Consider the following 23,825-nt stretch of genomic DNA (forward strand, 5'->3'; position numbering starts at 1 on the left):
TAGTGAAATGTCATTAGAACATGTGTGGAAACCCTATATTCACCGACTTAATAATCTGAATTGAAAATAAAAATTCAAGAACATACGACAACAATAAGAAACAACATAAATCTCTGTTGCCTGTCATAGTGGTTGTCATCTATTTTAAACCTTTCAAATATACAGACTAAATGATATAATAGTTTCACCTTTGCTTGATCACTACTCTGAGAAATACAATTTGGTCCGCAGAGCACTAGAACACTGCGATTACATCTTAAACCGCAAAGTGAAGGGCGGCCTCTGTGTCACAAGCGGTGTGCGGCCGAATGAGAGTTCCGTTATCTTTGGCTCCTGCAGACTTCCCACTACCTTCGCGACTGCGGCAGTCAACGGCATCAAGAAAATGATTTTTGCACTTCCGGGTAAGCCAGAATTTTAGGATACATTTTGGTTTTGATGCTGCTGTGGGTTTGCACTTGATGTGCGTGTATCCCTGTGCATTTGTACGTGTGTACCCAGCTTTGTTACATATTTGAGATGTGTTTATATTCACGATTATAAATACAAACTGCATAATTCCCCCACATACTGACAAATAGAAACTAAAAGTATATACGCATACACAAGTTGAGCATCGAGATTGCAATGCCCTTGAGTGAAACTGCATTGTCGTTTTATTATTATCATCCGGCTCCACCAATAACACGCTGCTGCTGCTGTATTTAATGATATTCTCAAAAGTGGGTGGTTTCATCATTGTTACACTGTGGCATTGTCATAGCCCCCTTCAGCCACTCTCTCACACATGAGTCTCATGTAGTGGTGGGTCAAGTGTGCACCGGTGTTGAAGGCATTGGTGCAGTGATGGACAACTAAACAGTCCCGCAGAGAGTTAAAGACAATCTCCACTCGTACCTTAACAGGGCATCGAAAATCGTCTCGAAAATATTTACTTCCTTCAGGATGTCACAATGGGCTTTCGCCTGCTTTTGAATATAGCTTTCACATGCAGATTTCCGGCAATAACTGTTATTGGATGATTGAATCCGGCTTTCCATTTTACACTTCTTCACCCTCTACTCACCACCCACCATTATGTTTCTGTGCTCTGGCATCTGTCACTTCTTTACCAACAGGAAACCCGGTCTCTGCCATCGTCACTTGCCACCTGTTTGTAATCCCTGCCTTGCGCAAGATGCAGGGCACAGCCGATCCCCGACCCACCATTCTCAAGGCCAGGGTAAAGAGGAACACCGTGATGTTGCTGAAATCTCACACACACACACGGCTATCAAGTGGTGGTAACATCTTGTTGCTTATACTAAGCCTTGTGCACTGTGAGGCCATGGTGAGTGCAATTGACTTTCTGGCAGGAGGTCACAGGACAGTCCCACAGGTATTATGATTGAATAGAACAGGCTAATTGGAGATGCTGTAGTTGCATCCTTTGTGAGTATTTCTTCCATATTTTCTGGGAAGGCAGTGGCCAACAACAGCAATATCTTTCAAGAGTCTCCTCCAGAGAAACCAGCCCTAAAAAGATACACAGATAAAGGTCTGTTGGGGCAAGTGCTGTTAGCGAGCACCTATAAAGGTCGATACGGCACATGAGGGGGTGGCCAGCACTACGCCCAGCTGCCTTTGTTTCCCCAGTGGTGATATTTACACACTGCACCAGGTCAACCTAGAGCAGGCCAATGACCAGTTCATATAATTTTCAATGGTGTTGGCCGTGAGCGAGAATTAAACTCGGGTCTCTGGGTTCGTAGCGCATAGCGCTAACTTATGCAACACCGCTCCACTGCTGTCCCATGAAAACAAACACAAAACACCGATCCAAACATATGCTTTCATACACACATAATAGCACAGGCATAATAAACACACCAAAACAGATTAACGATGACAGTACCACAAGATAATATAGTAAGGAACAACACAAAATATACGAATATGAACCTGGCTACCTGAGTAAAATTCCTGGCCATGGCTAACAGCGGTGGTTAGTGATATCTCAATTAGTCCTGGGTTCCACCCAACCCTTTAATTAATCTACACTGACCAGCATGGTGAAGTATGGTCAAATAACTATATTGACTGACATGGCAAGAGGGCCTTCATACAGCAGTGGATTTATAGAGAGGTTAATTTTTATTTTACTTTTGAATAAAGTGTTATGCTTATGAAGAATAAAAATGAAATCTATTTATTGCTGCTTGTGATGTGTGTTGTAAAATGGCAGGTTTTTATTGTGTTTCTCTACAAACGAACACGGCTCCGCAAAGGCAAACACAGAATTATATTTTTGCTCATTCATTCTCTTTATATCTGGATGAAAGGACATTGAACCAACGTTTCTTCTTTTCTAAAATAGACTCGTCTCTTTCAGATGTGTTATTGAAATAATGAGATTAATCATTATTATTGTGTTGGTTTTATATATGTATGGATGTCTTATTGAATTTCTCCATTAAATCTGAGCCCTGGTTGTCCCAGATTTCCATGACTTCGATGTTGGGTGGTCGCAGGCCACTGCTGTAAGGAAAGATGCTTTCTGGGCAGTCGTTTTTTGTTTCGTGGGTTCATTTACCTACTGGACGGTCTGTTGTCTTTTCTTTTAATTTATGGTGTCATTAAAGTGGTTCCATTGAAGAGCACTTGATTTAGTGGGATTGGCTCAGCCCATCATACCTTCAGGGATGATAAAATTACCATAATTTGGAATGCCAGCAGTCGTTGCCAAGAGAGTTGAGTATTGCCCTATGCTGTCTAGAATAGGGAAGCACGTTTTCTCCAATGTAAACTCTTTTCTGGGAAAATGTACTTCATAAACCTGGGAATGCTATGCTCTGAGAATGGTCTGTGTTTTTTTGTATCAACAGGAGATAGTTCATCACGTTTAATACAGTTTTCTACTTAAAGCTGCATATTCATATGCATATTCATATGCAGCTTTTATACTCATATGTAGCTTTAATGAAAACAAATGTAGCGTGATATTACAGGTTCGTCGCTTTTTAGTCTTTTGTTATGGTACCTTATTGACTAAATAATGTTTTGATTGATAATGGTTCACGCACGTAAACTGTTATTCGGCACAATATCTGCTCGTCTCGCATCTGCGCAATTGTAAAAGGCTTCGTGTTTAGATAGAAACTTTTACGTATTGCAGTTGTGATCGAATAGAAATGGCTTTTGCATAAATATTGCACATTTGCCAGTCACTCCTTACCAGTGAGCCTTCCTAACTTTGCAGCCTCAAAGTGCAGCTTGCCTGGCACAATAAGTGTGGTGGTGTCATTGAAAACAGCTGCAAATGACAGCTGTTGTTTTATTGTGCTTGGGCTTTTTAGGAGTGCTTGTATATGTTACATCTCTGGTTGTGCTGGAAACAACGGTGTGCACACTGTACCGCGATACCAGTGATATGGATTCAATTATCCGACCATGCACGACAGTAACTCTTAGCATTTTAATCTGGCGCTAGGTTTCCCTTAGATGCCTTATGGATATAGCCTTACACATACAGAGTCTCATGCTTTTCGCGCTCTCACAGTGGCAATACCGATGATCACTCATGTCGCCTGGTATGAAGGAGGTCTTGAGTTAGATCCCGACCCTGACGCCTGCTGCATATTTTTTGTCCGGGTCCTCTGGTTTTTCCTTCCACATTTGTAAACATGAGTTTCGAGTATTTGGCTGCTATAGATTTCCACATGATAAGTCACTTCGTTGAGCTATCATTTGTGGCCAGGTCGCTTCTGAAAAATTGCTAAATTGCTCAGTGGGCCTTAGCTGGTAATATAAAAATAAATAAATGTGACGTACGTGAGAATCTTTTCTTCTCACGTAGTGAACAGTCCTCCGCCTCACTGCTGCTCACACACCTCGCCAAGTTTGTCAGTTCGTCTCCCACCTCCCCCCTCTGGTTTCACACCACCGATAGTCAATGTCACTCATTACCACTCAAACACAATGCCCATCTCAGAACTCTAGAGACTTGATTGTGTGTACTTGTGTACACGCCGTTTTTGCAGTGATTTTGTCGACTTATTTATATCCAATGTGCACGTATTTTTGTGTTTGCATATCCGTGCCTGCTTCATCCTCACATCGATGAAAATGTGCACTTCTGTGCATGTTTTTGGCTGCAGCTGTCGTTTGATGTGAAGCTGGACTCCCGACCTGAGTACTACCGCTGCGTGCTCATGTGGAACCACCAGGAGCCTCTTCCGTGGGCGCAGAGTACAGGTGAGCAGCACACATTCTCGTGTACACAATAGTAATTCATTACAATGCATATAAATGTTTAATAAACTTACCAAAGATACGTATCTGCGAGATGTCTTGTAGAGTTCACTATATTACAGGCATCGTCCCTAGAACCAGGTAATTTGGTGTCAACAGAGTGGAGGATGGGCAAGATATTTTGTTATCTTTACTTTTTAATTAACGTGGACTTGAATGCTTAAAAAAAGTGGTGCAATTTACAGAGGGGCACCTTTCACAACAGATAATAGGAATTAATCTGAATTCCATCCTTTGTAACAACCACAACCCTCATATCAATAAGTACCCAACTATGTTGATAACTTTCCATAACCACTGACAGTCAGACTCACTTTAAGATGTTTTTTTATTCATGTTTTTTTGTTGTTGTTGCGGTTGCACCCGATTCAAGAGCCGAATGGCTCACAGGGCTATACCTAATAAATAAAAAACTTGAAAAAAAAAAAACTTGGTGGCCCAGGAATGGCCCATGTGCATTCCAGGATCAGCATCACATCCAGATCCACCTGCTCATACTTGAGGAACCATGAGGCTGTGTGGGCTCAGCTACTCATGATCGATCCTCCTCCCTCACCAATTCCTTACCCTCCTTAGCCAGAGGGAAACACTCTGACATACAAAATCTTTTAAATTCACAAAAAAATAAAAAATTCTGACTTTGAAGTTAAACTAAGCGAGAAACAGCATTGACCACGTGCGCTGTTCCATGTTTGACCCTGTGAACGTTGAGTGATTCTGAGGTCAGCCCAGATAAGCACATGTGGCTGCCTTATGACAGTGAGCTATCACAAACCCTCTTCGCCAGGTAACATTCGCCAGGTAAACCTGCCGTGGGAACGCAAGCCAGCCTGTTGAGCCCAATTTCACGAACTGAGCCAGCTCGCTTTCCAGTGGCCATGAAAACATTGCGAACAATATTATATATAAGGCTCCTGCCTCCTGGCTGTGGAGAGCAGACAGGAGACAGAGGCCATACAGCAGCATCACAAGCCATTCTGCAGGCTGCTGTGAGTGAAGTAAATTCAACTCTGCATGACCTCAGGACAGAATTTCTAAAATCCTAATATTTATATGATTACCGGTTTTTACAACTCAATGTTTAAATGATGTCTGTGCAATAATGCTGATTCTTGAGACAATCAACAATTCATTGATCGATATTTAAACTATTTCATTTTTTACGGTTGACTGTCCGTAAAATAATTTCCCCTTTTTTGGTGGAGTGGTGATGCAGTGCTTCATGCACTGCACGATGAAGCCAGCAACCTGAAGTCAATTCCCACTCACGGCTAACAGGATGGGAAGCCCTTCATTTAGCAGTGGATTGACAAAGCACATCCTGCCTTTGTGGCCAATAATAGCATGTGCTTATCCATTGTGTTTATGACGCTTATACATATAAATCATATGCATCAAACATTGTAAGATAATTTCGATTGAATGCTTTCGGTAAAGTCACGTAGAATGGAAATAAAATAATTAAAATAAAACAAAATAATTCTCACGACGTTTCGGCCACAACGCAAGCAGCCGTCCTCAGGTGGAGAGCAGGTCTGTCGAGTAGACAGAGTCTGAATGACACACTCCAGGCTTGGAGCGACTATTTAAGCTGGGATGGAGGGGGGAAGGGCGCCTTGACAAAATTATTTGCATATCAAGAGTAATTTAGCATATTTATGGGAAATGCAGGTTTAAAGCCAAACGCATTTCACAAGTAGTACTTATCGCATATCTGCATTTCCCATAAATATGCTCAATTTCTCTTGATATGCAAATGATTTTGTCAAGGCGCCCTTCCCCCCTTCATCCCAGCTTAAATAGTCGCTCCAAGCCTGGAATGTGTCATTCAGACTGTCTACTCGACAGACCTGCTCTCCACCTGAGGACGGCTGCTTGCATTGTGGCCGAAACGTCGTGAGAATTATTTTATAATGATTTATTTTTATTATTTTATTATTTCCATTCTACGTGACTTTACCGAAAGAACCAAGAAGATTGTAAGATAATGTCAGATAAATGGAATCAACAGAACGGTTTTTAATTTTAGCAGACTGTTTGTGCGTGTGCACTAAGGTGGAGTCCCATTGTATTAGGCTTTGGTAACCTTAAATCACACTGACCAAATCTATGCTTTGCATGTTTCAACTCAGTGGCTGGGAATATTTGGTTGCAGATAGGATTCTGGTTTATTTTAGTTTTGCTGTGTGCGCGTGCACAACCTTTATTTTCAGTCAGCTGGGATGAGGGCCCCTCCCCCACTCTGTGCGAGTCATGGGGATCCATGTTACCATACTTCACTACGCCGCGCAGCGCGTGTTCGTAAAGAGGGATGGCGTAGATGTGGGAGTATAGAAGTGCGGTACAAAAATGGGATTTTCTGTATTTGCTACCATGTAGCCCCACCCCACTATGGTGGTTGTCCATCCAAACGCTTACCCAGCATCCGGGATCTGATAAAATTGGGTGCGTTCCGTGCGCTTTACACCCTGACAATTTGAATGCTCCAGACACAGTTTAAAAAAAAAATTGGTCTCACTTTGCGTACATTTTAGCCCATGGCTTGCAACGTCGCTTGGAATAATGCACTTCGGCCTTAATCTCGTGCGCGTGTGCGCGATACGTCGGCACAGGCAACCAGCTGAGCAGCCGCTTGAGCAGCATGAGGAGCGCCAACGGCCTCCTGATGCTGCCGCCCAAAACGGAGCAGTACCTGGAGCTGCGCAAGGGGGAGGTGGTTGACGTGATGGTCATCGGCCGCCTATGACGCGGGAAGGGGGATGCGCAAATAATCCACACGCGCACGACGAACGCGGTTCGTGCGCGCAACACGGACGCGCCTGCAGGCACAGACTGCCGAGCACATTCACACACACACACGGTCGAGCCGCTTTGTTGTCGAGTGGTAGTGTGGCATTGTCATTATAAGTGGTACAACGCACGTCATTGTATGGGCATCGCACAAGAAAAATCCGAGTACACATACAACCCACCTGCACACGCGTCATGCAGAGCACAAGCTGCATGGCATCCCGATTGAGCCATCCAAGCCAGTGGTTAGTTGCTGGGGTTTCCTTACAACCATTAGGTTATATAATACATACATGTCCTGTATTTGTTAATGTAAAAGGTCATTGGGGTTTCTATCGTTGTTCTAAAGCGATTTCACCGACAGTGAAACTGCCCTATGGCTGGGATAAGGGACGAGGACGTACAGAACGCACCGGCGTCTGAGCGCAGTTTCATTTGAGACGGATTCCATCGGCAGCCCATTGCAGTTTTAACCAGCAGCCTCGCATGGGTGAACTTGTGATGTCTTACGAAAAGCCCAAAGATCGTTATTTGAGTTCAACCATATATAATCTCTGTTAAGCTGAAATGGGCAAGTGTAATTTAAGATAACATTAACACAGATTATTAAAATTAGCGTTAGTTAACATTTTGCATGTTGGTTTTGTAACTGCGGTAACAGTGACTGGATTTTTTGTAGTCCACAGAGGGGAAGCCTGAGATATCCTACAAACGTGGAAGTAGTTGTTGTCATTTTTTTATACTTACAAATACAAATTATATCACTGGTGTATTTTAAAGTTCAATAAGCATCGATTCATTTCGTCAAATGGAAAAAGAACAAGTATTACCGTTGTCCGTCCCTTTACATAAACAATCGCCGAGCACATCCCCCCCCCCACTGTACCGGCCTGGCTCCCTGTAATCGCAAGGTGTTGCAGTAGTGCTCTAGTAGTGCTATAGTAGTACTTTAGCCGTTCTCCCGTTCCTCGTGTTGATGGGGCGTGCCCCCCCCCCTCAACCGCTTCAAGTGAGAGTCGGCACCAGCGCGCACCGCAGGGTCGACTGAAGCAAAAGCGACGGGGCTCTTGCAGAGGCAGGATTCACAACCCCAGACATGCTTAGCCCAGAAAGCTCTTACGAAGCTTGGTGAAAAAAGGATCATTGGGAACATCTCTGGTTTAATCTTTAAGCAAACTTGCATTTCAGGAGGGCTCTTCCTTTGTAGGTGTGATAAATGTGTTGGTTGAATTCTGATTTTAGAGTTATACAATTTAATTTATGGAAGCATCGCCAACATTTTTAAAAAGACGATATTCAGAAATAAAGCTGTATTCATAACATTGTAAAATGTCCTGCTTACTCATTGTCTTTTACTGTTGCCACCATTTCATCAGTTTCTAATTATAAACTCCTGGTTGCATAAAATACCTTAAGTTTTTTTTCCCTTCCTAAAGTGCAGTAGTCACGTAGTGGTTGGCGCACTGTACTACGGGCGCGGCTGCAGGAGTTTGATACACAGCCACGGCTAACATCAGTGGCGAGCTATGTCTGAAGCTGTCCTGTCCTCCCCCTTCACCAACCGCACTGGCCAACGTAGTTGAGTACGGTCACAAGCAGCCCTCATGGCGACAGAGCGTGGAAGAGGCGTTTGTCCTGTGGTGGATTGACATAGTCGTGTAAATTATAAATATGATAACGCCTTAAGGAAAATATTTTCTTGCCTGAGGTAATGACTGGGAGCGTTGCATATAAAGTCTGCATCATCCATTGTACCTTAAACAAGACTAATTTTTCGTCATGGAATAGGTGAATTATATGTACTTATAAATAAATAAAAGAATAGTGGTAATAACGACATAAACAACATTTCAATGCTTATGAATGTAATAATAAGTGGCGTAATGTATAATGCAGAAAGAGCTTTTGATTAAATAACGTACAAAGTATGGCACGTTGCTATAACAAAATTACTTGAATGAATGCAGCTCAATTAAACCGACAATTGAGGGTAATTGTACCCAACTCGTACTATCAGATCACGAGGATGCGTTTCGAGAAGTTTATATTAAACTTCGGCACTTTCGTTTTGCATATTTGTGCACAATAAGTGTTAATATCTATATAAATAAATACCTTAATATGTATGTCTTAAAAACCTCTCGGATACTGTCCGGAAAAGTAGGAAGCTGAAATTTGGTACATAGGTAGCTTTTAGGACACACACAACAGGAAATCAGAAGATAACAGGTTTTTCATTTTAAAGCCCAAATCTCATTTTAAGTACCCCATACACACATTTGTGTGTGGTATGATTCAGAAACCGTTCAAAATATAAGATTGCGGTTTTTTTCGTTTGAGAGAGTGTTAAACAGCAAAGAAAATTAAACAGAACCATTGTTATATCTTTTGTTTTTGAGATTTCGGATTCAAGCCGTTTTGAACTAAACAAATCCGCATTTTATGATGTTCGAATCTGAATAATTCGAAAACGGTAAAAAATAGGAGCTTCCCCTCAGAGTATTAAGTTAATTTATATTCTTTCTAATAAAAAAAGAACGGAATCCTTCAATTGAGCGGTTTTTGATGGGTATGTCTTCAAATATAACAAGTTGATTCAAGATATTTTTGGAGTAGTTCATGTCTGATCGTCGATAAAAATGCATCAGTTTAATTATTATATTTTGAAAACTTTTGCCTGGCAAAGACAGCCTTTACGAACCAGTTACTCTAATAAAATACAGGAAACATTTTCAAATGTAGCTGATTATGTCTTCATAAATCCTCCAAACAATTTCACATTCCTAATTATGTGTTCTGTAGGCGGTCTCTACTTTCTTTAACGCGTTCCTTCTTAAGGGACCTTGACAGGCCTCTCAATCAAATTATCGAGTGTCGTTATGCAATTTTTTACCGAATTAAAAAAAACATGCAGAGGGTAATCGATGAGCAAAATCTTTATGGGGGTTTTTTTTCTTAAGAGTTTTTGTTCTCTTCAGATTTGTATTTTGTGTATCTTTAAAGATCGTTACCATACCAGTAAGCATTTAGGAATACGGAACGAAGGGGGAAAGTGACTTAAGAGGCTTTATGCAACCGGGCACAAACCTACATTGGAAGAGCGGTACCTCTGCTTACCCTCATTGAGTGGACAGATTGACATAGCTCCAAGGTGATGTTAGGTGTCTGTGCCGTTAACATTTAATTCTTAACGCAGAGACAACAAAGTGTACCACTTGCCTCTGTAGAGTGGCTGTGCTCGAGCCCTGTGTTTAAAGTATGAAGTCTAAATTAATGTTATCGAAGCATTAACGATGGGCCATACGAAGTCTCACGTGTATACCTGCCCATCATGCCTTACCCGACTCTGAGCTGCAAGGCATCTTGAACCATGAACAGATTGATCACAAGCCATAAATAGCCAGAGCCATGAAGTGAATAGATTTAGTAGAACACAATGACTCGATAGAGGTCCATGGTTTTTGCCGAATGCAAGTTTTATCCATTGTGTAGCACTACGATTGTCATTCGTTACGGTCAATGCCGAGGAATCATTTTGATTTAAATGTTTACATCAAGCTGATAATGCAACATATCAACGTTAGATTAGGGTACCCTCTGTGTAGCGACCCCATACGATATGTGGATTGATGGTGGCAGTCCTGTGTGTTTATGTTTAAAACATTAAAAACTGTGAATTTAATTTAAAATAATCAAAGCTTTGGTAATTTAAACTTCAAATTATAAGAACTTTGTCAAAAGGCAATTAACATTGCATGTCATTTTCTTGATTGTATCAATGCTTTTTAATATTAAAATTTATCAAACTGTCTTATAAACAAAAAATGTATTAGTCCAATATTATTCACAAAAAATCCCATGGACCTTAATTGATACAAACTTTATAACATGTTTGTGTGAACATGAAAACTCTTTGAATAAAATTGCACTGCTCACTTGAATAGTTAATTCAGAATTTGGTGACAAATTTTACAGCGGTGATGGGAAATGCATTTAGCTTACAAAGTGGTGTATAGTTGCTCCTTCGCGTGAACCTAAGCAATACACTACAGCTTCATTAAACATAACGTGGTTGTTTTTTGTTACTTTGATGAGAAGAACAGAATGATACATCAATATTTCCTGACCGCCAGTGGACCTAAATGAAGTGTATAGCAAGAGTCTCGTTTATACTGTACTCGAAGAGATGAGTGGTGTTGCGTTGTTATTAATATATACAATACCAGTTATTAGCAAAGTTGTTACCGGATTGAGTTAATACACGTCTTATTTAAATGCAGTGAGTTCTCAGAGAAATAAAGCATTGAAAATGCATTGTTAATAGCAAGGGCATTGTCCCTTCAAATCGGAATGAGCATTAAATACATTCGCGTCAACAACGAGCTGAATGTCGCATTATGTTGAACCGGTTATATTCAGTTGGAATCTTAATGTGAAAGGGGCCCCTATTGGTAAATAGCTGGCCTGGACACGAGCTGCTATGTGGTCTACCGAGGGCAGTGGTTGTCCTGTAGATTTCACCTTAGGAATGCGTGACTTCCACCGCCACTACACCACCGTTCATTGAACTGGGAAACCTTGTTCACTCTCTTCACTTGATTAAACTTGGTATGGCTATTAAGTCGCCTTAATAGCCATACCAAGTTTAACAGGTTTAAACGGTCGCAAACAAGTCAATTGTGGGAGCATGAGCCGAGATGGCATGTTGGAGCACCCCCCTGTGTCAACTCCTCGTGTTTTTCCTGGAAAAACACCAAGTGAGGTCCCTGCCTATACCCACAGCTCAACATTGACGGTTGATCTGATACAGCCATCGGGTCGGTGGGTAGTGACCCCTCGGCCTTCCTCCAGCCATAAGATTATTGAGCACAGACCTTCATGGCCAACCCAAGTGGAAACGAGCCACGTACCCAAAGTACCGCATCTGAGTTTTCCTCCAGTGGCTTTTGGTGAGCGACAGCATCATCCCATCTGTACCTCAAGATCCTGTGAAGAGACCTGGTAACATAGGAGTTTAATTGTGTCCTCAGCGATCCAATCAATGAGCCTCTGCATCTTGGCTCCAAAGAGAAAGACAGCACAAGAACCTTGAAAATATTAAACAGTCCTGCTATGATAGCAAACATGAAACTATCCTGCTTAGACAACAGAAAGGCCAATCACTGTGTTTAAGCAATTGTATTACCCCGTACGGCAGTATTGAGTCGTCTTAAGACTGGATTCTGAATCTCCGTTGCTTTGGGCAACACTTGCAAGGTAAGTAAACCAATCCATGACTCAGCAGTCTGCATAACAATCCCAATGTAAGTAAACCAATCCATCACTCAACAGTCTCACGACACTTGCAAAAACTGTACAAAGCCACGAAGAGGCAGAATTTTCGGATTTAACCCAGGATACCTTCAAATCTAACAACTTAATTTCCAGGGCCTCGGGGGCTCACGAAAGATTGTTTAGCAAATCTGTAAATTGACGCACCACGCAGATGACGACCCGCTCCCCAACCAAGCATCTCCCCCACGTGAGTTGCGGTTTCATGGGCAAGTACACGTGCCTCGCGCACCCCAGAATTCACTGGGAAGAAACCAGAGGCATATTTACCACATGGCAGCATTGTCTCTTTCTGCATACTGACCAGCTATGAGGTAATTATAATCTTTGTCGGAATTCCATGACGTTGCAGGACCTACCATATTGAATGCTTTCCTGACATCAACACAGGCTGCAAGGAGCTTTTGCTAAAACTGTAGGGTTGCGACACGAACTCTTAGCAAGGGCACACAGTCCAGTCATCCGTTGAATTTTTTTTGTTGTGAAGCCAGACGGGCCACTGAGTCGATGACAGATCATTGCCGGAAGCACACACGCCAAAACCTTGCCAAGTACCAAGAGTCGGGTAACTCCAAGGTAGTTGGAGTAACGCAATGGTAGTGCCAGTCTTGCCAGTCACTTCTTGCCTTTTGAGATGGGACCAATTTCAGCTTCCGTTTATGGATTAGGAGCCTAAGTTGAAGGTATAGTGAGTTATTTGCCTTGTTTATGACGGAAACATGGCAGTATTTAACCGTAAACACCGCACAAAGCTACCTGCATGGCGCAGTGCACTTGGATTAGTCGGAGCAGCCGCAGAAACAATGGCTCTGCTGTCGTATTCGTAACAAATGGGCATAGAGTGATTTGTCCATTAAAATCTACTCATACTCAGTAAATGCATTGCAACGTGTGCAAGTATGTATGAGATTCACAATTGGTTTCTTTTTGGTTAAGATCGCGTGGGTATCATGTCAAATCGAGCTAAGCCTCTAACCACCCCACAATCACGTGGGAAAATGTGCCAATCGACAAACCAGTTATGTTGGAATGCAAGCCTACGTGTACAAATAATAATGCATTATTATTATAACAATTCCTTACAGGTGCGCCACATGCTAAGTGGATGATTACTGATCTATTACAGAATTGCATACACACCCACCTCTCATCTCGAATCCTGATGGGGTTCAACAATGAGGACGTCATCCTGCACTATTTAAGACCGGAAGCAGGTGGATGGCTTCACTATTCTGGCAAATCGCTCGAAGATGCTGGATGTAATTTCCAGCGAAACGTCGTACTCAAATTGTAAATGTTGTGGATCCACTCTTCAACACACCGGTGGGCTAAAATAGTGAACTATTTGTCTTTTGTCAACGTGACACATTTTTACTGATTGGCCATGTCGGGTGGTGGAGGGTTGTGACACACAAATAACGCGATCTAACCCAAAAACCTTTATTATGAATAACAATGTACAATACGCGCATGTGTTATGCTAATGCTATATTTCGGCTTAACGTTGCAAAGAAGACGTATAAAGAAACACAATCCCAATACGACTGAAAACTACACGATCAACCCTTGAGTGAAATTATGACCTTGAATCGCCACAGGTCATCTGTTCACTGAACCGGGATGAATCGACGTGCGCATTGTGGAGGCTGTGAAGGGTAAATGGTAACCAAAAAGACACGACTCATATTTTCCGATTGAAACGAAGTGGAAATATATTAATGGAGTGGTATTTGGGGAGTGCAGTGGTGCGCTATGAACTCTTCCACCAGAGTTAAATTAAAACCAAGCATGGCTAACATCAGTTGTGTGTGATAACTTAATTGATCCCCTCCCTCACATCCTTCAACCCATACTGACCATTATGGTGAAGAATGGTCAAACTACCCCGGTTACTGACACAAATATCGGAAAGCTTTCATCCAGCAGTGGATTGACATAAAATGCTGTTTGAATGTATAAAATGTTTTTTTAAATATAGTCTTTAGGGGTGTTTTTTTTTTGTTTTATCAAAACGTAGTTGAGGGCAGTGCAGTTTTTTTTATTAATCATGAAATTATATCGGTGGTAGTACACGTGTGTTTCTACTGATTGTGACGAATGGGAACGTGATACACTTCTTTCATAAATATTTTCAACGTTGAATAAGTCTAGCAGATTGAATAAGTCATTTCCAAAATGCTGGCAATGGAGAAAATGTAGCAAGGGAGATGACGTTAGGGCCTATATTTGAATTGTACTGTCACCAGCTCTTAGGGGTAGCATCTGATATAACGATGACGGATCAGGCCACAGTGGGGAGCATCTGTCAATGGCAATGTTTAAGACAGCGTATAAGAAGGAAGTCGGACACGGCCCTGGGGGATTGTGGAACATGCATTTCAGGACTCATGATTCGTGTGATACTTCTGCCTGTGAAAACCAACGCGCGGAGTTTATGTTCTGCATTTGTCACGGAGATGGGGCTATATACATATGTAATGAGCGACTTCCGTGACACGTCGTGTAGAGGGGTACTCTCTTTTTTCACATTCGGGCACACCACAGGCCAACCTTATCCTCTTCCTTCTCCTCTTCCGTCTCCGAGTACAGACGTAGATATTAGCATCCCTACAGGCTACAAGTGGTCGATCTCACAGTGTGGTCCTGTCCGCCCACTCCCGGCCTCGCCGCGGGTTGACAGCGTGCCGGCGAGGGTGATGGTACTTCGCAGGAGATCTGCCACGTGGCCGAACGATGGAGAGAGATGACGGCGAGCAGTGACGGAATCCGGACCCAAGGCTCCCCACACCGACCACGAGTCCGCCTCCGCTGAGATTGCCGCAGGCGCGGCTAGGCTCCGCCTCCGGCCACGCCCTCTCGCGGAACCTTCTGGCCAGTTCCCGGATCATCTCGGCCAGCCCCACCCATTACCTTTGGCCCAGATACCTCTCCCTTTGGGATTGGATGATGTTTATATTGGTGCCTGTACCCATGCTTGCCTTTTCCACCCAATAGATGTCACTATGTCATTACACATACATTTTAACAGTATTCCTATTTACCCACACATATGCTGCTGGAAATAATTTCTTTAGTAGTGTTACGATTAATCTGTCTGCAGACAAATGACACACACCTATGTTTATGGGTCAAGCTTGTCCAATTATTTTTGGATCCTGTATTTTTACATATGTAATGTGAGGTTACACCTGGATGATAAATGGGTTACACCTGGATGATTAATTGGTTACACCTGGATGGTAATGATTGACTCTGCCGGCCTCAGCCCACAACCAATGGGGAGTCGAGCCAGGGGCGCGGCTCTGATGTAATGTGAAGGTTACACCTGGAAGAGGATGATTGGCTCTGCTGGCTTTAGCCGCAACCAATGGGGAGGCGAGTTAGGGGCGTGGTTTTGGGGCCGTAGAATGGACTCTGGAAGGTTCCAGGGAGGTGGCCGAGGATTGGCTGCGAGGCACCACGTGGGCCAGGGATTAAAAGGGGTTGAGACGGACAGCACGTGGTCAGAGCTGGAAGGAACGAAGGTGGAAGCCACGCGGGTGCGGAGGTCCGGAGCCTGCCACGTGGCGGACCGCGGCAGTCTCCCTCTCCCTCTCACGCTGTCTGCAACAGCGTGAAGGAGCCATAGAGCAGAGGAACGAGTATAGTGAGAAGCTGTGAAAGAAACTTAATAAAGAATACTGAATTCCAGAAGTTGTCTCAACGACCTTTATTACACATTTAAGTTGGCCACAGAATGCTAAATCATAGAAATAATCCAATGTAGTCTAGATTTGTGTCATTTTTTTCAGAGGTTCTATTATAATAGTGGGCTTGACAGTTCAGTGGGCATCTGTGCAGCACAAGGAGTGTTAATTTTTGGTAATTTCTCTCACTGCAGTGCATATACCATTGCACAATCAGTATGTACAGCAACAGCTGTGCCATCCGCTGCCCTTAAAAAATAATACGTATGTTGAGTCTGTCTTTGCTTCTGTAGTGAGTCGAACTGAGTCGCAGACATTATCTCGGGAGCAACACTTTATTAACACCAACACGTAAAGTAACACGAATTACGCTCAGGTCTCGAGTGCTCATCTAACCACGCTGCGGCAGAACTAGACACGGTTCGCTATCCCGTTCCGAACCACAAGCTGGGTCCCGAACCACTGACTCACTCACATAATACACTGACTCATCATACGCTGACTCGCACATCATACACTCACTCACACTACCACTGACTCACTCACACATCATACACTGGGAGTGTCATGCTGCCAGCTATGGCTACAAGTTTGGGCGTACGTGCTATGTATATCATTTATTGTTAAATTTAACAGTTCCTATGATTACTGTTGTTACATTATTTTTATAGCTTTATTTTGGTGATTCGAAAACGTATGGTTAATCTAAATTATCTTATGGTTGTTATTGTTGACTTGCACCACATTGGGATTTTTGCGCACAGCGTTTTAATATTTTTTTAAAAATATTTGCTGGTTTATTCCAGGATGTTTCTGTTACGTGTCGTCGCTTTAAGATGTTCGGTGTTCATATTTTGTTTGTTGCGGTTGCACCCGACTTAAGAGCCGCATGGCTCACAGGGCTATACCTAATAAATTAACTTGAAAAATTTACTTTAACTAAATGAACTCCCCGGCGTCAATCTTCCAACACCAACACTTGAAGAACCCAGAGCTCCTCACAGAGCTCTCATTATATGCTCCCGGGCTGGGGCTGGCTCCGCCCTCAGCCCCGCCCACCTTCCAGGCTTCTCGAGTTCCTTCTCGAATGTTCTCGAGAGCCCCTCGGAACCACGTGACCACCCCTCGACCCCCGTCCACTGGTGGCCCCCCTCCAGTATTGTCCGGTCACGTGACAACAGGTCAGCCAGAGTGTCATGCCCCAGAGTAACCCTGGCTGGCTGACGCTCCCTCTCGTTCCCTCACTGGGAGCCGGCACCGCACATTGCTCGCGGTGCCTCCGCGCTAACCAGCGCTCACCAAACCACCGCTAGAGTTGGGTACTGCAGCACACAACCCGGGCTGCCCGTAATAACAACGTTACCGGCCGTGACTTCGCAAGCCCGGCACCATACAGTGACAAGTACAGTCACTACATCACCCTCCCCCTACGTAGCTTCCAGCCTTCCCGACTGCTAACTCCACACAAAGCAAGCAACCGACATAACTAATAGAACAAACAACAAGTGTGCTCCAACAACATAACAAGGAAATAATAAATAACCCAACCTAACTGTACAATATATGCATGACAAAAACACAAATTAACAACCGGTCGCACGGACAACCGCGGCGCACGAAATCCCCACAATCAACATCTCTCACCCACATGGCGAGCAGGATCAGCCAAGTACTGGCCAAGACTCACACGAGCGCGACAGCCCATGACGGTGGGGGAGTGTGCAATGTGCAGGATCACGCAAATTGAGTTTGAACGAGTCTGTGATGCCTGTCCTCCAGACGGGTTGGGCTCGGCCGCTTTGGGAGGGCCGGGCGGAGCAAGAAATCAACCCGACGAAGCCGGCTCCTCACGCAGAGCAGTAGACCAGGTCGTTGGGTCCTTGGCCTTCCGAGCACGCAAGGTCGACACGAGCGGCCGAGTATGAGGCATCATATTCTTAGGTTTTTTCGGTAAAGTCACGTAGGTAAAAAATAATAATAATAAAAGTAAAATAAAAATAAAAATCACGACGTTTCGGAGGCAACACAAGCTTCCGTCTTCAGGTGGGACAGTCACAGCACGATAGCTGTATCAAGTGAGAGAAATTCCAAGAAAACCGTATTTTTATATATACTGGTTGAGGGTGGGAGGAGCCAAGGTAGGCCCTGAATATTATTTTTGTGAGGTTCGGTGTGGCTGAAGCACGCTGTTAGGAAAGAGCCTTTGTTGTGTAAACTAGGTGCGGATGATGTAAAGGTGCATGTAAAAGGGACTGAGCCTTTTTGTTATGTAGAGATGATGCGGCTTAAATCGCTGCCAGGAAATTAGTCTTTGTTGTGTAGAATGGTTGACTGAGCCTATTATTATGTAGAGGTGGTGCGGCTTAAATCGCTGCCAGGAAATTAGTCTTTGTTGTGTAGACTGGTTGACTGAGCCTATTGTTATGTAGAGGTGGTGTGGCTGAAATTGCTGCCAGGAATGCACCAAATATGTGTAGTTAAATCTTTTTGCATGGTTAATAACATCTTTCCAATGATTACTAAGTTTGTACCCATCATCACTGTTGAAATTATGTCTGTGTTTGTATATTTGGATGGCCTCGTGTACAAAACTTTGATGGTAGCCAGGAGGCTTGCAGAGCACCTTAGTCTCGGAAAAGACAATTTCATGAGAGCCCACAGCGTTGTAGTAATGATCGGCAACGGCGGAAGAATCAGTTTTGCCGTGTTTCAGATCTGACTTGTGCTCGCGGACACGATCAGAGATATGACGTTTCGTTTCTCCAATGTAGCAATCACCACAACTGCAACTCAGTTTGTAGACTCCAGGGTATTGTAAGTCAGGAATGACATCTTTCACAGATGGAATTAGATCACGGATTTTATGTACTGTACTGAATCGGACTTGAATCTTATGTTTGTTTAGAATTTTGGAGATCTTTTTGGTCACGCCTGCAATGTATGGTAACGTGATAGTTTTGATCGGAGTTTCATGTGGCTGTTTCTGTATGGTGGGAGAAACAGCTTGGTGGATGGTGCGGTCAGAGTATCCGTTCATCCTGAGGGCCCGATGTACATGTCTTAATTCACTGGCCAGGTGGTGTTGGTCAGAAATGCCATGAGCTCTGTGGTATAGCGTTTTGATGAGAAAATTCTTTTGAGATGGGTGGTGGTGGGAATCGGGTTTCAAGTAGGAATCTGTGTGGGTGGCTTTCCTGTAGACAGAATGTCCCAAGGATCCGTTAGGTCTCCTCTCAAACAGAATATCTAAGAATGGTAGTTTACCATCTTTCTCCACTTCTATGGTGAATCTAATGGATGGGTGTCTGGAATTGATGTGGTCCAAGAAGTGGTTCAATGCTGGGAGGCCATGTAGCCAAATGACGAAAGTGTCATCCACATACCTCTTCCACAGGGAAGGACGCAGGGTGGATGTCTGGATGGCGTCTGATTCAAACTTTTCCATGAACATGTTGGCTATCACTGGTGACAAGGGGGAGCCCATAGGGGTCCCCTCATTCTGTTTGTAGAAGGTGCCATTCCAGGTAAAATAAGTGTTGGTGAGGCAATGCCTAACAAGCGCAGGTACATCCGAATTCAATCCATGTTGGACCAAGTCCTCAATTATTGTTAGGGTGTCAGGTACTGGGACCTTGGTAAACAGAGATACTACATCAAAACTGACGAAGATATCATCAGGAGATAGTACCATGTCCTTGACCATAGAGACTAATTGGGTTGAATTGAGTACTGCCGAAGAGGTCTTGCCTGTGAAGGGAAGCAGAGTATCTGATAGAAACCGGGCCAGTTTGTACGTAGGAGAGTTGATCGTCGACACGATGGGTCGTAGCGGGGTGCCTTCTTTATAGATCTTGGGAAGACCATAGAGTCTGGGAGGTTTTGCCGCCGATGGTTTTAGAGAGGGACGTTTGGTTGGTTCGATTAGGGAAGTCGAACTCGTGATGATTTTGTTAGTTTTTGTCGTTAGGCTGTTAGTAGGATCGTTTTTAATTTTGGAGTAACTCCCATCATTAAGTAGGTCCAGGATTTTGTTGTTGTATGAATCTTTATCCATGATGACCATGGCATTGCCCTTGTCTGCCGAGAGGATGACAATATCATCTCTCTTTTTTAGGTCCGCGAGTTCAGAGCGTTCGTTTTTGCTAATGTTACTAGTGGGTTTCTTAGCATTCTTAAGAATAGTGGCTATTTCAGCTCTTGCTACATCCACATGGATGTGTCCTATGCCTCTGAGGGCTACATCAATCTGAGAAATCACATCCTCTACTGGTATATATTTAGGGGTGACAGCGAAATTTAGTCTTCTGGCTAGTACCGTCTTCAGATTGTCAGAAATTGGGATGTTACTCTGATTAATAACGGTCTTGTTGACATCCAGCTTTGTGATGTGTGGCTCTGGTTTCTTCTTAGATAGGAGGTTGAATTTAGAAATCAGGTTAGCTTTGCATTTGGCTGACATTGAGTCAGCAGAAGCAGAAGTCATGTTGTCAACGTGGTCCCAATCGGAAGGGGATATTTTTTGTATTAACATTAAATGTGTTTGTAAGAGAGTCTTGTCTAAATTATTGAGTTCAGATCGGAGTAACCTTATTCTCTCCGAGATTAGTGATAGGCTAGCTTTAAATAAAATTTATTTAGAGTTCGGTGACGACATAGCAGCAGATGTGAGTGTGAAAGCGATGGGTATTACCTTGTTATCTCGGCATCTCTTTAGGAAGGCCAGCGTCTCGAGAAGCTGTGCTATGAGGCATCAGTCGCGCGGCGCCTGGGGGCAGAACAGAGACACTCCCCTGAGGACACACGTCGGCAGGCGCACGCCCCAGCTCGTCGGGCACACCCGACACCCGGCCCCTGCCATATGGAGATGAGACAAACTCACACGGCATGATGAATGATTTCAAGTGAGAGGGATGCACAAACCAGCTGTGCTTACCAAACCGAACCTGGACACATTGGGGCCTCACGACCTGAACGACATCAACCGGCCCTCTCCAAGGTTGCAACAATTTAGGTGACGTGGCCCATAGGCACCTGCGGACAATGCAACCAGGCCCTGTCACCCAGCGACCAATCGCATAGGCAAACGCGGCCACCTTTGAGCCGCTCGTTGGCCAGCTGTCTGGCCCGAGAGTTAACACTGGCGGCTTCCCGCGCCTCAGAAAGTTTACCTATCGTGAATCGAATCACATCGGAAATCTTGGACACTTTTGGGGTGGGCATGGCCTGCAACTGGACATCAATGGGAGGGTCATACACTCTACCATACATCAAAAATAAGGGAGAGTAGCCGGTGCACATTGTGCGGGTCATCCTATAAGTGGCAAGAACCGCAGGGATATGCAAATCCCAATCGACCTGTGACTCGCTGACCAAGTGGCTCAACATGGCGGTTAGAGTCCGGTGTAAGTGCTCGACCATGCCATCCGTTTGCGGGTGGTACGGTGACGTGCGTACCTTCTTTGTACCCAGCAGGTCGCAACTTCACGCAGTAGCGTGGAATATCTTTTTTTTTCCCCTGATCCGTTAAGAGGCGCTCAGGAGCCCCCTTATCCAGGACATAGCCATTCAGGAATGCCTCGGTGATAGCAACAGCCGACTGATTTGGGAGCGGCCAAGCCATAGGCCAGCACGAGAAATACTCGACACCCACGAGTAAGTATTTGTTGCCACTCGCTGAAACAGGAAACGGCCCGAGAATATCGAGGGCAACAATCTCATTCACCCGTGACACCTGGATGGATTGCAGCAGAGGACAACAGGATCTCGCCGGCTGCTTGCACCGGGCACATTGCACGCAGCCTTTTAATAGATCCTCAACGTCGGAGGCCATGGCCGGCCAATCAAATTCCAGTTTAAGCGCGGCCAGCATCTTCTGCACTTCGAGGTGTAATAGCTGTTTGTGTTCAGCCCACATGACCTAGGTACAACAATGGTATAACGGCGTAATCCTCCATCCCAATACATAAGCAATCCTCCCCGCAGCACAAACGAGTTCACATTCCGAGGTGTTTCACCGTCGGCGGTCACCTCGGGTAGAAAAATAAAACAAAAATAATATATCACGACGTTTCGATCACAACATAAGCGGTCATCCTCAGGCGGAAAAAATAATCCAGCAGAACCAAAGAGTATGGATTCCTGCAGTCACGTAAGCTTCAAATCAATGTGTAAAGAGAGTGTGTCGGAAAGCTCCAGGAAGGTTCGGGAACTCGCCAAAGGTTTCAAGATCAAAGGCGGGGCCAAGGGTGAGGAGGGCCACACCGGGGATAAAAAGGGGGCGAGGAGCGAGGTTCAAGGCTGTTTGGTTGGGGTTCGGGCCGTCGTCACTGTCTTCTCGTCGTCACTGTCTCCACGTCGCCGCTATCTCGCGACGCCGTGGTCTTAAGTTAAGCTAAAGTTTCAAACAGGACCCTGCGGGGTGGGCTGGTAGGAATAATACTTAGTACCGGTACAGGGATATCGACCGGGCTGGGTGGGGAGGGGCTGGGTGGGGAGGGGCTGGGTGGGGAGGGGCTGGGTGGGGAGGGGCTGGTCACCCCGTGGTGTCCTTATAAAACTCAACGTTTAACCTACTCACGCCGGCTTGTGCCCGCCCTCACAGTCGGGCATATTTGCGGAATACACCACGCCGCCGTTGACCCTGGCCATTGACCGAGCAACCCAACGTTCCTACCAGCTCCCTCCGCAGGAATGTGTTCTATGTGCCACTCAGTCCGTATTTAGCCGCCTATTCTGTTGTTCCACTCGGTCGACTGAACAGGTTTAAGTCAGTGACTGGAGAAAATGTGTTGCCCGTAGTGTGCAAAAAACTCATCTTGCTGTGATTTGCTTACTAATGTAAAAGCGGGGGTGCTGCATCATTGTTTTTAATTATAATATCACTCAAAAATTGGTGGGGGGAGAGGGCGGGGGGGCAGGGCTGGGTGGCGCGTCTTACTTCTCGGTGGTTTTGTTTGTGTGCAGATAATAAATCGCAACAAAATTGAAGCAGAGAAGTGCACCGCCTCCTACACCAGTTGACAGCCCCCCCCCCCCAACACCCCCCAACACCACCCTCAACACCACCCCTCCCACCAGCCCTCACCACCCCCCACCACCACCCAACCCCACCACCACCACCCCACCACCCCCCACCACCACCTTCTGCACTAGGCCTCGCGAAGCCTCCCGCACTAGGCCTCGCGAAGCCTGCCGCACTAGGCCTCGCGAAGCCTGCTGCACTAGGCCTCGCGAAGCCTTCTCTGCTGTAGACTTAGCGAAGCCTTCTGCACTAGGCCGCGCGAAGCCTCTGCAGTAGGCCTCGTGAAGCCTTCCCTGCAATAGGCCTCACGAAGCTTTCTCTGCAGTAGACCTAGCGAAGCCTTCTGCACTAGGCCTCGCGAAGCCTTCTCTGCAGTAGGCCTCGCAAAGCCTTCCCTGCAGTAGGCCTCGCGATGCCTTCTCTGCAGTAGGCCTCGCGAAGCCTGCCGCACTAGGCCTCGCGAAGCCTTCCCTGCAGTAGGCCTCGCGAAGCCTTCCCTGCAGTAGGCCTCACGAAGCCTTCTCTGCAGTAGGCCTGGCGATGCCTTTTCCGCAGTAGGCCTCGCAAAGCCTGCCGCACTAGGCCTCGCGAAGCCTGCCGCACTAGGCCTCGCGCCGTGCTTTTCGTGCACAAATAAGGCGATTAAATGTATCTCGTCTCTGTGTTAATAAATGTATCTGTGTTAAAAAAAACGTGCTGCGTTTCAG

The 23,825-nt window shown here is 44.9% G+C and overlaps 1 protein-coding gene across 1 annotated transcript in view; it reads left to right on the forward strand.

The window, feature by feature from the left end:
* LOC144933377 (gephyrin-like) overlaps positions 1-10,901 on the forward strand; it is an 82,526-nt gene extending 71,625 nt beyond the window's left edge. Inside the window, exons 18-21 of the mRNA XM_078858079.1 lie at positions 340-404; positions 1,119-1,222; positions 4,137-4,233; positions 6,903-10,901. Of these exons, the coding sequence (XP_078714205.1) occupies positions 340-404; positions 1,119-1,222; positions 4,137-4,233; positions 6,903-7,036 (400 nt within the window). The 3' untranslated portion in view covers positions 7,037-10,901. The remainder of the gene's footprint in view (positions 1-339; positions 405-1,118; positions 1,223-4,136; positions 4,234-6,902) is intronic.
* Positions 10,902-23,825: the final 12,924 nt, after the last annotated feature.

Source organism: Lampetra fluviatilis, chromosome 7 (genome assembly GCF_964198595.1).
Source record: "Lampetra fluviatilis chromosome 7, kcLamFluv1.1, whole genome shotgun sequence".
In the NCBI taxonomy this organism is placed as follows: domain Eukaryota; kingdom Metazoa; phylum Chordata; class Hyperoartia; order Petromyzontiformes; family Petromyzontidae; genus Lampetra; species Lampetra fluviatilis.